The sequence below is a fragment of the Phyllobates terribilis genome, unplaced genomic scaffold, assembly GCF_046119375.1.
Source record: "Phyllobates terribilis strain yellow unplaced genomic scaffold, ASM4611937v1 Scaffold_3__8_contigs__length_932513732, whole genome shotgun sequence".
Lineage (NCBI taxonomy): Eukaryota > Metazoa > Chordata > Amphibia > Anura > Dendrobatidae > Phyllobates > Phyllobates terribilis.
The window spans coordinates 681,370,465-681,386,784 of record NW_027362763.1 but is presented as its reverse complement, the minus strand read 5'-3'; the positions used below and the strand labels follow the sequence as shown (position 1 = coordinate 681,386,784).

Here is a 16,320-nt window from a genome sequence, read left to right as displayed (position 1 = left end):
ATTATTATTTTTAACAACTTTTTTATTATTTATCATTGTGTTTTTTTTTATAATTTATTATTATTTTTAATAACTTTTATTTATTATTATTGTGTGTTATTTTTTAAATAATGTATTATTATTTTTAATAACGTTTATTTATTATTATTGTTTGGCAATTTTTGTGTAATAATTTATTATTATTATTATTATTATTTTTAATATCATTTAGTTATTATTCATTATTATTTACTATTAATAGTATTTAGTTATTAATTATCTTCGTTATTAATAAGATTTATTTAATATTTACTACTATTTATTATGAAGTATTATTATTTATTTATTTTTATTAGCATTTATTTTTTATTATTTAGCATTATTTTTGGGATCCCAAAGATTTATCTTGGAAAGTCAACAAATTATTGAGTCAAAGAGGCAGAAGACCTCGACCACGCTCCTCACCATGCCTCGTTTTTCCTTCATCACCGGGATGAAGAAGGCCAAACAGGTTCTGCGTACCGGGACGTTACGGAAGCCTCGGAGGCTACAGAGTCAGGACTACCAGACCTTACTGGAGACCTGTCTGAGGAAGAAGAAGCTTTTTGAAGATGAGACCTTCCCAGCTAAAACCAGCTCCATCGGCTGTGGAGAACTTTTACGAAAACTTCCTCAATGTGTAGAATGGAGGAGGCCACAGGTGAGTGAAATATTCTATTTCTGCAGCACATAGGCGGAAAAAAAGACCATCAACTTCAACCTTTCTCCACCAATTCTTTGTCACCAAGTATCATGAAATTTGATACTTTTGAACAAACAAGACCCTCAGATTGATACATTGTAACAAACCATTAGGATGCTGCTGGTAAATTTTACCTCTCAGATGATTTTTTATTTTTTAGATTGTATACAATTGTTACAAACCCTCAGCAGCGAGAATTATTATCTCTATAGAGGGGTTTTTTTTGTCTCTGGATGTAGAGAATATTCTCATTCACTGACAGCAAGCAGAGATCTTGTAAATGGTGAAAACAAAGTATGTTAGAAACTTTTACAAAACTTTACAACTTTAAAAACGTCTTTAAAGTCATATCTTGTAAGTTGTAACTTTTAGAAAACTTTACAACTTTAAAAACTTTTTTAAAGTCATTCCTTGTAAGTTGAAACTTTTACAAAACTTTACAACTTTAAAAACTTTTTTAAAGTCATTCCTTGTAAGTTGAAACTTTTACAAAACTTTACAACTTTAAAAACTTTTTTAAAGTCATTCCTTGTAACTTTTACATCTGATAATTGCTGTTTATAATGACAGCAGTTTTCATAATAAAAGTGTATCGAGGAACTGCCAGTTAACCAATTCCTAATATAATAGTAATAAAGCCATACATTTATAAGTAGCTGCCCCGATAATACAAGTCCATTGTGTATTTGCTATTTAAACAATTTACAATAGTTTTTTGTAGCTGCACAACCCTAAATAATTCAGTTCCCAAGTTAAGGAATTGCTATTTTAGCGATTTTACTTTTTAAAGAAAGTTCCAATAAGTATTTTTGGTCTCATAGTTAAATATCCTATATAAATGCCCCGCGCGGCCCCACAGGGAATAAGCTGTATGCACCCGCCGGCGGCGCATTGTTTGATATTTATGGCTTTAATTTTTTTTATTTTTTTGCATCTCTCTACTTAATTAAGGGATGGGACTGACTGTAATTATTACTGCGAAGTAAAAAATGACTGTCTGTAATAAAAACTGCACAAGGCAAAAAAAAAGATAATGAGAAAAATGAAAGACTGAGCTGTAATATCCTATTCACAGGAGCTGGTGAAGAATCCGCAGTTCCTGGCTGAAAACGCCAGCCGCTTTGACTTACACCAAGGACTCACAGGTAATAGAAAACTGAGCCTATGTGTTATCCAGATCATAGGAAACTGAACAGCCATTAATTATCATTTTATAGGTTGTTCTCCGGTTACATCCAAAGCTGCTTTCGCAATCCGGATGCCATTTCATGCCCATCAAACCCCAAGGGCTATATCTTACCCCTACTGTTATGAATGCAGCCATGGTTGTAACTGGAATAAAATGTAAAACGTAAAAAAATATATATATGTGTTCCGCAGGGGCGGGGCTGTGCTCCTATTGGCTAGATCCCAGTGAAATCTCATATATTAAAAGTTCTGTTTTATTCTCATAGCTTTTAGTCCAGACTTGTCCCATTGTTTTATTTTGCACTAAGGGTATTTTTTTGGGGGGTGGGATCTTAGAAGATCTGATCAACATCCAATCAGAATGTAGCATGTTTTCTCAGAGTGTTGCATTACTTTATCATGTTTAATCTTTTCTAGAAAATTGCTGGTTCCTTGCCGCTCTCGCCTCTGTTACTTTTCACAAAAACTTATTGACCAATGTGGTGCCTCGTAATCAGAGCTTTGACAAGAACTACGCGGGAATCTTTCACTTCCGAGTGAGTATCAGTCTTGTGACCGCTCCTCGGCGGCAATGATTCAAGATTAGTAAGTCTCCTCCTCAGCTCTTGTTTAGCACAGTGTATGTTTTACCTGGAGGTATTCCTTTAAGGTTTCTTTTTTCCGAGATTTAAAACAAGACTGTGCAGCATGGCGAGGTAGTCCTTTATGCAGCAGATACTAAAGTAAAAACTGCATTTCTAGTTCCTGGATGTTTTCCATTGACTTGCTATTTGTTTTTCTTTCCTTTTCTCATGATTTCTCCCACTTCTTAATGGCTGGGTAGTGGAAATTTAAAAGCAAGTCTGTAGAGGCAGTAGATTGTACAGCAGAAACTAAATCGGAAGTAATACAGCTTACAATTTTTCTTGGAGTATGCATGTTTGTTTCATTATTTATCTGGCTTGTTTTCTTAGGTCCTTAGCTAATGAATACGTTTTCTATTAGCTAAGAAGGAAAAATCATAAACAAGTCTGTGTATCATGGAGAGGCAGTATATTATACAACAAACACTTAACATAAAGTATCTTTATAGTGTTTGCATGTTTCATTCTTTACATTTTCTGTTATCCCTCAGCTCTATGTTCCCTGCTTGCTATTAGGAAAATTTTTAAACAAGTCTGTGTAGCATGGTGAATCAGTACATTGTACAACAGATGCTACATCTAAAGTAATAATTTAACTGACAATCTGCTTTATGTCTGTATGTTTCCTGCTATAGCCATCTTGCTTGTCTTCTTAGCTCCTCGCCAATATGTTTTCTTTTTGCTGAGCAGGAAAGATCTTGAACAAGCCTGTGTAACACAGAGAAGCAGAACATTGTACAGCAGATACTAAATCTGAAGCACTATTATAATATGTTCCAATCTTGTGCCTGCATGTTTCGTCCTTTATCTTGATTGGTTTTCATTAACCCATAAGATACCTATTTGCCTAAATAGAATGAATGAAGAACAAACCAGAGTAGCATAGAGAGGTAGTATACTGTACAGCAGCAGATATTAATGCAACAGTAATAATTTAATAATTCCAATGTTGCCTGTGTCTGCATATTTCCACATTTAGCTTATTTGAGATTTTTTAACGTGATTTTTACTAACTTAGTGTTTAAAACAAGTCTGTGTGGCACGGACAGGCAGAACATTGTAGAGCATTATTACAATATCTTTCTGTGTTTCTTCCTTTATCTTATTTTTTGACACTTAATCTTGCTTAACCCACACCCCCATGGTTGATGTCAAGTCTACTGATTCCTGCTGGGATGCTTGTGTTATTCCCCTGTCCCAGGAGCAGAACTAACCCTTTAAGAAACATGTTTTCCATTGTCTGATCAAGATTGATCTAGAATAACTTTTTGTGTCATGAAGAGGCACTCTCATGTATAGCAAATATTAGAACTAAAACAGGAGCAGGATCATTTTATTAATAATAATAATTTTTGATTATTTCTTTTTTTATTTTGGGGGCTGCAGGATCATTTTCTTGACCTTGCTTTCCTCAGTGGGAGCAGAACACAGAGCAGACATCTAGTTGTTTGCTGTAGGATTCTCCTTTGTCTTTATTCTCTTGTATACTTGCCATTGCTTATTGTGTGTTTTATTTTTTTGTTTTTGAGGTCGCAGAATAATTTTCTTTACCTTTTTTGCCTCCTTGGGAGGGATTTGAAAAATGCCCATTTACACATGTAGAGGTAGTCTGTTATAGAGCAGCTAGCAGAGCAGACATCTGATTGTATGCTGTAGGAGTCTCCTTTGTGTTTATTCTCTTGTATTGTTGCCATTGTTTATTGTGTATTTTATTTTTCATTTTTGAGGTTGCAGAATCACTTTTTTACCCTTTTTTGCCTCACTCAGAGTGATTTGAAACAAGCCCATGTACACATGTAGAAGCAGTCTGTTATAGAGCAGATAGTAGAGTGGACACCTTGTTGTTTGCTGTAGGAGTCTCCTTTGTGATTATTCTTTTGTTTTGTTTTGGGGTTTTTTTTGTTTTGTTTTAGTTGTTATTTTTGAGACCATTTTCTTTCTTTTTTTTTTTTGCCTCTTGGGAGGGATTTGAAGCAAGCCCATGTACGCACGTAGAGGCAGTCTGCTATACAGCAGATAGTAAAGCAGACATCTGGTTGTTTGCTGTAAGAGTTTCCTTTGTGTTTATTCTCTTGTTTTGTTGCCATTGTTTATTGTGTGCCTTATTTTTTGGGGGGTTGCAGGATCATTTTTCTTTACCCTTTTTTTTGCCTCAGTGGCTTCAATTTAGAACAAGTCCATGTACACATGTAGAGGCAGTCTACTATTGAACGGATAGCAGAGTAGACATCTGGTTGTTTGCTGTAGGTGTCTACTTTGTGTTTATTCTCTTGTTTTCTTGCCATTGTTTGTTGTGTGTTCTATTTTTTATTTTTGAGGTTGCAAGATAATTTTTTTTACGATTTGAAATGAGCCCATGTGCACATGTAGAGGCAGTCAGTTAAAGAGCAGAGAGGAGCGCAGACATCTGGTTGTTTGCTGTAGGAGTTTCCTTTGTTTTTATTCTCTTGTTTTGTTGCCATTGTTTATTGCGTGTTTTATTAGGATTTTTTTTCTGCATCCCTTCAGATTCCACCAGATCATCATAATCTCCTTGTAAAGCTGTGCTTTATGGTCCCGTCAGTTCCCTGTCCTCTATGCGCCATCCCATTGCAATCTCTTGGCGTGCAGTAATGTTAATATTTATTTACTGCTCATCATTACTCCTTGTATTACTCAGCACCAGCCGCTACCTGTTAATGGCCACGAGCAGACGGACAATAAACTGTATTAAGTGTTCATTATCAGGGCTGTGCACGGCACTAATGGCGCTCTGCGGAGGTGCGAGGCTCGTCAGCGGCTCTGCTCCACTACCTCCCAGCTCTGAGGATACAACATTTCATTACAGTAAATAATACAGCAGTATGTAGGACGCTGATATCAGCAGACTCCATCACCCATGACACCACTGATGGAGCAGCATTTGTTGTCCACGGATGCAGATAATCATTTCAGACTTTTCCCTTTTCTGGGATATTAAAGTCTAAGTGCAGAATTATACAGAGTCACTCGGCTTCTGGAGGATACGGGACCTTAAATGAGGCGCTAGATACCTCGCGCCTCATAAATAAAAAATGTATGAACATATACGTTGTTTGGAAATATTCTGATAATGTGACTGATTAACCCCTCCAGTTCTGGCGCTTTGGAGAATGGGTGGATGTGGTGGTGGACGATCGCCTGCCCGTGGATAAAGATGGGAAGCTCCTGTTTGTCTCATCTGCAAGGAAGAATCTGTTTTGGGGGGCTCTTCTGGAGAAAGCCTATGCCAAGTAAGAATTGTATTATTACGATATAGCAGAGCTTTTTCTTTTCTTTTTTTTTGCATAGGACTGCAAGTAAAACTATTTTAGGGTGTTGTTCACACTGAGTCTTTTTGCTGAGATTTTGGAGCGGAAGGTTTGGTGGGCTTCCGGTCAGTTTCTGCACCAAAAACTCATAAAAAAAACCTCAGTGTCAACAGCAAACTAAGGATTGTATTTTTATGATGTAGCAGAGATTTTTCGTTTCAGGTAACACTATTTTAGAAACACTAAGTGTTTTTGGAGCGGAAACTCCAAATTTCGGAGGCGTTTGGAGTTTTTCAGGAAGATCTGGTGGGTTTTCGGTCAGTTTCTGCTCCAAAACCTCTTTAAAAAAAACTCAGCACCAACACCCCCATAGGCTGTGTTCACATTGAGTTTTTTGAGGCGTTCAAAAACCCAGAGTTTTTTAAGCAGAAATCACATCAGGAAAGTCTCCTGTTTGGGGGAGATTTTGGAGGAGTTTTTCATTTCCTGAAGCGATTTTACAAGTTTTTTTTTTTTCCTAATGTGTTTATTTTGCAGCAGTTTCCTCCAAGATCTGCTTCACAGAAGTGAGATGCGTGTTTTTTTTTTTTCACCAGGAGTTTTTCAAAACTTTTTCAGGAAAACTAAGAGAAAAGCTCAAAAAACTCCCGATATGAACAGCAAAGTGGATTTCACATAGAAATGAATTAAAAAGAGTTTTCCAAGAGTTTTTAAAGCAGTTTTTCAGGAGGATTTTGAAGAGGATCTGATCATTAAAAACTCTTTAAAAAAAAACTCAGTGTGAACATAGCCTGATGTTATGTTGACACAACTTTTTTTTATGGCGGGTTTGGAGTTGGTACCCTGCAAAAAAAAATGATCAAAAGACGCCGCAAAAAAAAGAAGAAAAATACCTGGAGGAGGGAAGCATTCAGGCTGAGATTTGGTAGCCCGTCTGACATTATTAGTAGCATGTAGGTGGACATGAATTCCTGCCGTGCCTTTCAGGCATCATAAACCGGAGAACAAGTTCTACAAGATGCCATTTTTGATAAAGTGTTTTAAGAAGATGCATAGTCATTAGATCCTGAGCTGTGGATGGGGAATGTGGACACTTTAAAGGGGCTGTCAATGATTAGGAAAACATGGCTGCTTTCTGCTAAAAACAGCGCCACCCCCTGTATACAGACTGCGAAGGGTATTGCAGCTCAGCACCATTCACTTCAATGAGCTATAATACCAGACACAACTTGTGCGCTGTTATTGGATAAAAATGGACGTGCTTTGTACAACCCCTTTAAATTTCGATCAGTTAATCCAGAGCCACCTGGTTCATAAATAGAATTCCAAAATGACGGTAGAGACTGATTCTCACTCAGGCCTATGGAGGTTGGAATTGTATAAGGGTGTGTGACTTCAGGACAAACTTTATCGGCAAAGTAATGATGATTGCTAGCGAATTATAGGGATAAATGATCTAATTGACAGCAAAAATTATAATATAGTAACAAAAATGTTTCAGTCAATGTCAATTTAAGGTGACAGGGATGTTTCTAATGTTTCTAACCAGAATTACATAAGTTATACAAAGGCTTTAAGGAAAAAATGGGAATAGGAAGAGTTAACACCAAATGAGCGGCAATTCCAGTGTTTTTCCACCAGAGGGCAGTGGTGTACTACCATTGCTTTCATATGCCCCTGGCTAAAAAGTTCAGTTTTTGGAGGGTTAACTGCAACCTGCAAAACCTAATTCAAGCAATGCCTGTGAAAGAAAAGCAGAGATTGCCTGGCCTACGGTCCTCATAATTTACCCTTCGCGTCAGCAGACAGATATTGGCATGTTATTGTATTCCAATCAGGAGCCCTTCTGAACAATGCACACCTAATCTGTAAGCGCAGACACCGTAAACTGACACAATCCCATTACTAATGGTTTTTTGGTTCTCACTTATTTAATTACCCCTATTATTGTGATTGGGCTCCTCCAGGAGTTTTTTTATGTCACATTTTTCAATAATAATTAGTGAACTATAGAAAGGGTACTATAAAAAAAAACAAAAGGGTTAATGGGGGACATGACGACCCTTCAGGGCCCCATGGCCATCAGCTAAGCATTCCAGTCCCTCTTTATGAGCCTTTTTTGACATTTGCTCTCTGATGACCCCTGCTGGTCAGATTTACTTATGACATTCTTCGTTTCTAGACTTTGCGGTTCTTACGAAGATTTGCAGATTGGACAAGTGTCCGAAGCTTTGGTAGATTTCACCGGCGGCGTCAACATGACCATCAAATTAGAGCAGGCGCCTCCAGATCTATGGCAGATCATGCTGAGGGCTGCGTACAGCGGCTGTCTGATGGGGTGTCAGACCCGATCGGGGGTAAGTCCAATCTGCTCCAATATACTATATATAATATATACGTTTATATGAGAGCTATATTTCATAAATTAAAAATATTCATGAGGCCTTATTAACATTCATGAGCTTCATTAATATTTACTAGATCTAACCAGTAATCACTAGGCCTGATTAATATTCAGTAGGTGAATATTTATCAGTCCTGACCAATATTTATTAGACCGGACCAGTCTTTTTTAGGCCAGACTAATAATAATAAGACCTCACAAATGTTTATTTGAGTTGGGCTATAGTTATTAAGCTTGACCAGTATTTCTTACTAGATGGAGGCCTGATGCTATCGCATCAGGAGGGCGGTAATGTCACGATGGGGGCAGGCTTTGCAGCGTTGAGAATCTCTCCCCCCCATGTGCTCACCCACCTATCCACTCTCTCTTTCCCCCATGAGCTGACTTCTCCCGTCTGTGCTCTCTTCTTTGACCTGTCTACCCCATGTGCTATCCCCCTAGTCGGCTGTCTCTCTCCTTCCTGTGCTGTGTTCTCCTCTCATGTACGGTCCCGTCTGAACTGTCTTTCCCCCGTGCTCTGTCTCTCTCCCCCCTGTGCTCTGTCTCTCTCCCCCCTGTGCTCTGTCTCTCTCCCCCCTGTGCTCTGTCTCTCTCCCCCCTGTGCTCTGTCTCTCTCCCCCTTGTGCTCTGTCTCTCTCCCCCCTGTGCTCTGTCTCTCTCCCCCCGTGCTCTGTCTCTCTCCCCCCCTGTGCTCTGTCTCTCTCCCCCCCTGTGCTCTGTCTCTCTCCCCCCCTGTGCTCTGTCTCTCTCCCCCCTGTGCTCTGTCTGTCTCCCCCCCTTGTGCTCTGTCTCTCTCCCCCCTGTGCTCTGTCTCTCTCCCCCCCTGTGCTCTGTCTCTCTCCCCCTTGTGCTGTCTCTCTCCCCCCCTGTGCTCTGTCTCTCTCCCCCTTGTGCTCTGTCTCTCTCCCCCCTGTGCTCTGTCTCTCTCCCCCCTGTGCTCTGTCTCTCTCCCCCCTGTGCTCTGTTTCTCTCCCCCCTGTGCTCTGTCTCTCTCCCCCCTGTGCTCTGTCTCTCTCCCCCCTGTGCTGCCTCTCTCCCCTGTGCTCTGTCTCTCTCCCCCCTGTGCTCTGTCTCTCTCCCCCCTGTGCTCTGTCTCTCTCCTCCCTGTGCTCTGTCTCTCTCCCCCCTGTGCTCTGTCTCTCTCCCCCCTGTGCTCTGTCTCTCTCCCCTATGCTCTGTCTCTCTCCCCCCTGTGCTCTGTCTCTCTCCCCCCTGTGCTCTGTCTCTCTCCTCCCTGTGCTCTGTCTCTCTCCCCCCTGTGCTCTGTCTCTCTCCCCCCTGTGCTCTGTCTCTCTCCCCTGTGCTCTGTCTCTCTCCCCCTTGTGCTCTGTCTCTCTCCCCCCTGTGCTCTGTCTCTCTCCCCCCTGTGCTCTGTCTCTCTCCCCCCTGTGCTCTGTCTCTCTCCCCCCTGTGCTCTGTCTCTCTCCCCCCTGTGCTCTGTCTCTCTCCCCCCCTGTGCTCTGTCTCTCTCCCCCCTGTGCTCTGTCTCTCTCCCCCCTGTGCTCTGTCTCTCTCCCCCCCTGTGCTCTGTCTCTCTCCCCCCCTGTGCTCTGTCTCTCTCTCCCCCTGTGCTCTGTCTCTCTCCCCCCTGTGCTCTGTCTCTCTCCCCCTTGTGCTCTGTCTCTCTCCCCCCTGTGCTCTGTCTCTCTCCCCCTTGTGCTCTGTCTCTCTCCCCCCTGTGCTCTGTCTCTCTCCCCCTTGTGCTCTGTCTCTCTCCCCCCTGTGCTCTGTCTCTCTCCCCCCTGTGCTCTGTCTCTCTCCCCCCTGTGCTCTGTCTCTCTCCCCCTATGTGCTCTGTCTCTCTCCCCCTGTGCTCTGTCTCTCTCCCCCCTGTGCTCTGTCTCTCTCCCCCTTGTGCTCTGTCTCTCTCCCCCTGTGCTCTGTCTCTCTCCCCCTGTGCTCTGTCTCTCTCCCCCTGTGCTCTGTCTCTCTCCCCCCCTGTGCTCTGTCTCTCTCCCCCCCTGTGCTCTGTCTCTCTCCCCCTTGTGCTCTGTCTCTCTCCCCCTTGTGCTCTGTCTCTCTCCTCCTTGTGCTCTGTCTCTCTCCTCCTTGTGCTCTGTCTCTCTCCCCCTGTGCTCTGTCTCTCTCCCCCTGTGCTCTGTCTCTCTCCCACTGTGCTGTCTCTCTCCCCCCCTGTGCTGTCTCTCTCCCCCTTGTGCTCTGTCTCTCTCCCCCCTGTGCTCTCTCTCTCCCCCCTGTGCTCTGTCTCTCTCCCCCTGTGCGCTGTCTTTCTCCCCCTGTGCTCTGTCTCTCTCCCCCCCTGTGCTCTGTCTCTCTCCCCCTTGTGCTCTGTCTCTCTCCCCGTGCTCTGTCTCTCTCCCCCCTGTGCTCTGTCTCTCTCCCCCCCTGTGCTCTGTCTCTCTCCCCCTTGTGCTCTGTCTCTCTCCCCCTGTGCTCTGTCTCTCTCCCCCCTGTGCTCTGTCTCTCTCCCCCCCTGTGCTCTGTCTCTCTCCCCCCTGTGCTCTGTCTCTCTCCCCCTTGTGCTCTGTCTCTCTCCCCCCTGTGCTCTGTCTCTCTCCCCCTTGTGCTCTGTCTCTCTCCCCCTTGTGCTCTGTCTCTCTCCCCCTGTGCTCTGTCTTTCTCCCCCTGTGCTCTGTCTCTCTCCCCCCTGTGCTCTGTCTCTCTCCCCCCTGTGCTCTGTCTCTCTCCCCCTGTGCTCTGTCTCTCTCCCCCTGTGCTCTGTCTCTCTCCCCCTGTGCTCTGTCTCTCTCCCCCTGTGCTCTGTCTCTCTCCCCCCCTGTGCTGTCTCTCTCCCCCCTGTGCTCTGTCTCTCTCCCCCTGTGCGCTGTCTTTCTCCCCCTGTGCTCTGTCTCTCTCCCCCCCTGTGCTCTGTCTCTCTCCCCCCCTGTGCTCTGTCTCTCTCCCCCCTGTGCTCTGTCTCTCTCCCCCCTGTGCTCTGTCTCTCTCCCCCTGTGCTCTGTCTCTCTCCCCCCTGTGCTCTGTCTCTCTCCCCCCTGTGCTCTGTCTCTCCCCCCTGTGCGCTGTCTTTCTCCCCCTGTGCGCTGTCTTTCTCCCCCTGTGCGCTGTCTTTCTCCCCCTTGTGCTCTGTCTCTCTCCCCCTGTGCCCTGTCTCTCTCCCCCCTGTGCTCTGTCTCTCTCCCCCCTGTGCTCTGTCTCTCCCCCTGTGCTCTGTCTCTCTCCCCCCTGTGCTCTGTCTCTCTCCCCCTTGTGCTCTGTCTCTCTCCCCCTGTGCTCTGTCTCTCTCCCCCCTGTGCTCTGTCTCTCTCCCCCCTGTGCTCTGTCTTTCTCCCCCTGTGCGCTGTCTTTCTCCCCCTGTGCGCTGTCTTTCTCCCCCTGTGCGCTTTCTCTCTTTCCCATCTGCTATCTTCTCCTCTTGTGCTCTCTTCTTTGACCTGTGTACCCATGTGCTCTCCCCCTTGTCTGCTCTCTCTCCCCCTTGTCTGCTCTCTCTCCCCCTTGTCTGCTCTCTCTCCCCCTTGTCTGCTCTCTCTCTCCACCCCTGTACTGTCTTCTTCCCTCATGTGTTCTCTCATTTGAGCTGTCTCCCCCCTGTGTGTCCTCTTTCCTATGTGCACTCACCCCTCCCGCTGTGTTAAAATGAAAGCAAAGTAGGTAAAGGTAACATTTTATTAACATGGAAAAATTTATGACAAAGGTGCTTTATTTACATTGTATCCACAGAAGGACAAAAAAACACATTTTATTCTATAATCTATGTCTTTTTTGGTCCGTCACACGCTGCAACGAGTTTTTTTTTTAAGTCCGTGACACGATGTAACATGTTTTGTTTGGTCCGTGACACGATGTAACGTGTTTTTTTAGGTCCGTGACACGCTGTTTTTTGGGTTTTTTTTTATAATTTTCACCTATTCATTTCATTCTAATTTTTTACTGATGTAGTTGATTCTTATGTTCACCGACTGAGGCTGCTGCCGGCGCGTCGCTGCATCTGTCAAACGCTGACGTTGCTGTGACGCAGTTCAAAAATTAACAAATTAATTGCGCATGCGCTTCTTGTTTTGGCGCATGCTTCCTCTGCCTGTAGACACGTCGCGCATTTGCCTCCAGGATCAGCCGAATGATTCATCCATCTTTGTGCAGGCAGATAGCGGCGGTCACATTAAAACTGCGCATGCGCTCCTCCTGTACAGAGATGGCGGCGGTCAGTGAATCATTCGGCTGATCCTGGCGGCGGCGTGTACGGCGTGTTCGCGACGGTGTTCCGCTGGTGGTACCGCGCAAGAGGCTGGTACCACCAGCGGTTTCCATATTGAGACACCCATCACTTGGGTGTCACAATATGGCGGTCGACGAACTTCTGCCGCTTGGAATTCTGGGATCCGGACACATTTGGACGGAACTGGATGTGAAGACTTGATAAGGTAAGTATATATTAAGATTTCATTAGACCTGACCAATATTAATAATTCTGCCCAATATTTATAAAGCCTGAGCAATATTCATTAGGCTTAACTGAAATTCATGGAAATGTAATGATATGAATAACAGCTCATTAATATAATTCAGGCCTTAACAATGTCCATGACGTCTGAATAATATTCTCCCGACGAAACCAGTATAAATGAGTCCTGACCGATATTCATGGTGCCTGCTTAATATTCACGATGCCTGATTAATATTCATGAGGCATGCCCGATATAAATTATGTCTATTTCCTATTCACAACACTTGATTAATATTCATGAGGTTAAACAACCTTCACTAAATACTGAGTCATAAGTGCTCGGAATACATTATTTTGGTTATAAAACTTTTTTTTTAGAAATTTAGTACAATTTTCACCATTTTCAGTAATTGTAAATATTTCTAATTTTTATTGTGTTTTAGCCTGAAAGGGTCCTGGATAACGGGTTAGTGGCGGGCCACGCGTACACCGTGACCGGGATCCGACCGGTAAGATTACAAGCGTCTCCTCCATGAAGCGGCTTTTTCTGTTTGTGATACATAAATGAGTAAATTCCTCCATCACTTCTCTCCAGGTGACCTGCAAATCTGGAACAGAGAATTTAGTCAGGCTGAGAAACCCATGGGGAAAGATCGAATGGAAAGGAAATTGGAGTGACAGGTAGATAAAAGAAGAAAAAAATACAAAAATACAAAAATGTATCTTTATTCCATTTCCCAATACTATACCGCCCTCTAGTGGACAAAACTGACACTACAGAATGACAAATCCAAAAATATAAACTTAATTTATACTTTATATTACAATAAGTCTCTTCTGTACTACAAGAAAAATCAGAGTGTTCTAGCTCAATACAAAAACTAAATATGAAACCGATAAAATTTGGATTTTTTTTTTTAAAAATTCAGAAAATAAATTTTTCCAGTTTTTTTATATTTATATAACTTTTAAATTAATGCAGCACAGGCTAGAATTATGACATTACCCATCTGTGACTACAATAAAATATCATTTTGTTTTCATCTTTTTTTTTGTGACTCTAAAATAAGATCACAGCATGAAACAAATTTGAGGCAAGTGAAGCACGGGATCCATTTCTCATGCTCATCCTTGCTGTAATGTCTGTGATAGATTTATGTGTCTGTTTTCTTTTTTCCATGCATTCACTTTTTTTTCTGCATTTTTAACCAGTTCCTCAAAATGGGACCAACTCAGCTTCAAGGAAAGACTAATGCTGCGGAAGACCAGAGAAGATGGAGAATTCTGGTGAGAAAAGAGTTATTTCTTTTTAGTTTATTAATTCAAAGCTCCAAAACCTCTGTACAGACATAGAGATAGGGGGAGCTCCCTGTATATAGAGACACATGGTAAGATTCTGTCTGCAGCCACCACTAGGGGGAGCTCCCTGTATATAGAGACACATGATAAGATTCTGTCTGCAGCCACCACTAGGGGGAGCTTCCTGTATACAGAGATGCATGATAAGATCCTGTCTGCAGTCACCACTAGGGGGATCTCCCTGTATATAGAGACACATGATAAGATTCTGTCTGCAGCCACCACTAGGGGGAGCTCCCAGTATACAGAGATACACGATAAGATTCTGTCTGCAGCCACCACTAGGGGGAGCTCCCTGTATATAGAGACACATGATAAGATTCTGTCTGCAGCCACCACTAGGGGGAGCTCCCTGTATATAGAGACACATGATAAGATTCTGTCTGCAGCCACCACTAGGGGGAGCTCCCTGTATACAGAGATACATGATAAGATTCTGTCTGCAACCACCACTAGGGGGAGCTCCCTGTATACAGAGATACATGATAAGATCCTGTCTGCAGATACCACTAGGGGGAGCTCCCTGTATACAGAGATACATGATAAGATTCTGTCTGCAGCCACCACTAGGGGGAGCTCCCTGTATACAGAGATACATGATAAGATTCTGTCTGCAGCCACCACTAGGGGGAGCTCCCTGTATACAGAGATACATGATAAGATCCTGTATGCAGCCAACACTAGGGGCAGCTCTCTGTATACAGAGATACATGATAAGATCCTGTCTGCAGCCACCACTAGGGGGAGCTCCCTGTATATAGAGACACATGATAAGATCCTGTTTGCAGCCACCACTAGGGGGAGCTCCCTGTATATAGAGACACATGATAAGATCCTGTCTGCAGCCACCACTAGGGGGAGCTCGCTGTATACAGAGATACATGATAAGATCCTGTATGCAGCCAACACTAGGGGGAGCTCCCTGTATACAGAGATACATGATAAGATCCTGTCTGCAGCCACCACTAGGGGGAGCTCCCTGTATACAGAGATACATGATAAGATTCTGTCTGCAGCCACCACTAGGGGGAGCTCCCTGTATATAGAGACACATGATAAGATCCTGTCTGCAGCCACCACTAGGGGGAACTCCCTGTATATAGAGACACATGATAAGATCCTGTCTGCAACCACCACTAGGGGGAGCTCCCTGTATACAGAGATACATGATAAGATTCTGTCTGCAGCCACCACTAGGGGGAGCTCCCTGTATACAGAGATACATGATAAGATCCTGTCTGCAGTCACCACTAGGGGGAGCGCCCTGTATACAGAGATACATGATAAGATCCTGTCTGCAGCCACCACTAGGGGGAGCTCCCTGTATATAGAGACACATGATAAGATCCTGTGTGCAGCCACCACTAGGGGGAGCTCCCTGTATACAGACATACATGATAAGATCCTGTCTGCAGCCACCACTAGGGGGAGCTCCCTGTATACAGAGATACATGATAAGATCCTGTCTGCAGCCACCACTAGGGGGAGCTCCCTGTATACAGAGATACATGATAAGATCCTGTCTGCAACCACCACTAGGGGGAGCTCCCTGTATACAGAGATACATGATAAGATTCTGTCCGCAGCCACCACTAGGGGGAGCTCCCTGTATACAGAGATACATGATAAGATCCTGTCTGCAGCCACCACTAGGGGGAGCTCCCTGTATACAGAGATACATGATAAGATCCTGTCTGCAGCCACCACTAGGGGGAGCTCTCTGTATACAGAGATACATGATAAGATTCTGTCTGCAGCCACCACTAGGGGGAGCTCCCTGTATACAGAGATACATAATAAGATCCTGTCTGCAACCACCACTAGGGGGAGCTCCCTGTATACAGAGATACATGATAAGATTTTGTCTGCAGCCACCACTAGGGGGAGCTCCCTGTATATAGAGACACATGATAAGATCCTGTCTGCAGTCACCACTAGGGGGAGCTCCCTGTATACAGAGATACATGATAAGATTCTGTCTGCAGTCACCACTAGGGGGATCTCCCTGGATACAGAGACACAGGATAAGATTCTGTCTGCAGCCACCACTAGGGGGAGCCCCCTGTATACAGAGATACATGATAATATCCTGTCTGCAGCCACCACTAGGGGGAGCTCCCTGTATACAGAGATACATGATAAGATCCTGTCTTAGATTCTGTGTTACTATATAAGTTGATACATTGTATGCTTTTTTTGGCACAGGATGTCCATTGAAGACTTTGAGGCTCATTTTGTAGAACTGGTCATCTGTAAGCTGACGCCAGATCTGATGAGTCACGAGAACGGCAAGGAATGGACGCTATCAATGCAAATAGGAAAATGGGTGGACGGCAGCACGGCGGGCGGCAGGATGACCTACACAGGTATTGTCATCGTCAGGGCCGGTC

General features: G+C 43.8%; 1 protein-coding gene across 1 annotated transcript in view; it reads left to right on the top strand.

The window, feature by feature from the left end:
- The first annotated feature begins 359 nt into the window (after positions 1-359).
- Positions 360-16,320, top strand: part of LOC141257352 (calpain-14-like) — a 40,351-nt gene continuing 24,390 nt past the window's right edge. The window contains exons 1-9 of the mRNA XM_073671818.1: positions 360-679; positions 1,797-1,866; positions 2,327-2,445; positions 5,647-5,783; positions 7,984-8,158; positions 13,015-13,080; positions 13,167-13,252; positions 13,784-13,858; positions 16,136-16,296. Coding sequence (XP_073527919.1) covers positions 446-679; positions 1,797-1,866; positions 2,327-2,445; positions 5,647-5,783; positions 7,984-8,158; positions 13,015-13,080; positions 13,167-13,252; positions 13,784-13,858; positions 16,136-16,296 — 1,123 coding nt within the window. The 5' untranslated portion in view covers positions 360-445. The remainder of the gene's footprint in view (positions 680-1,796; positions 1,867-2,326; positions 2,446-5,646; positions 5,784-7,983; positions 8,159-13,014; positions 13,081-13,166; positions 13,253-13,783; positions 13,859-16,135; positions 16,297-16,320) is intronic.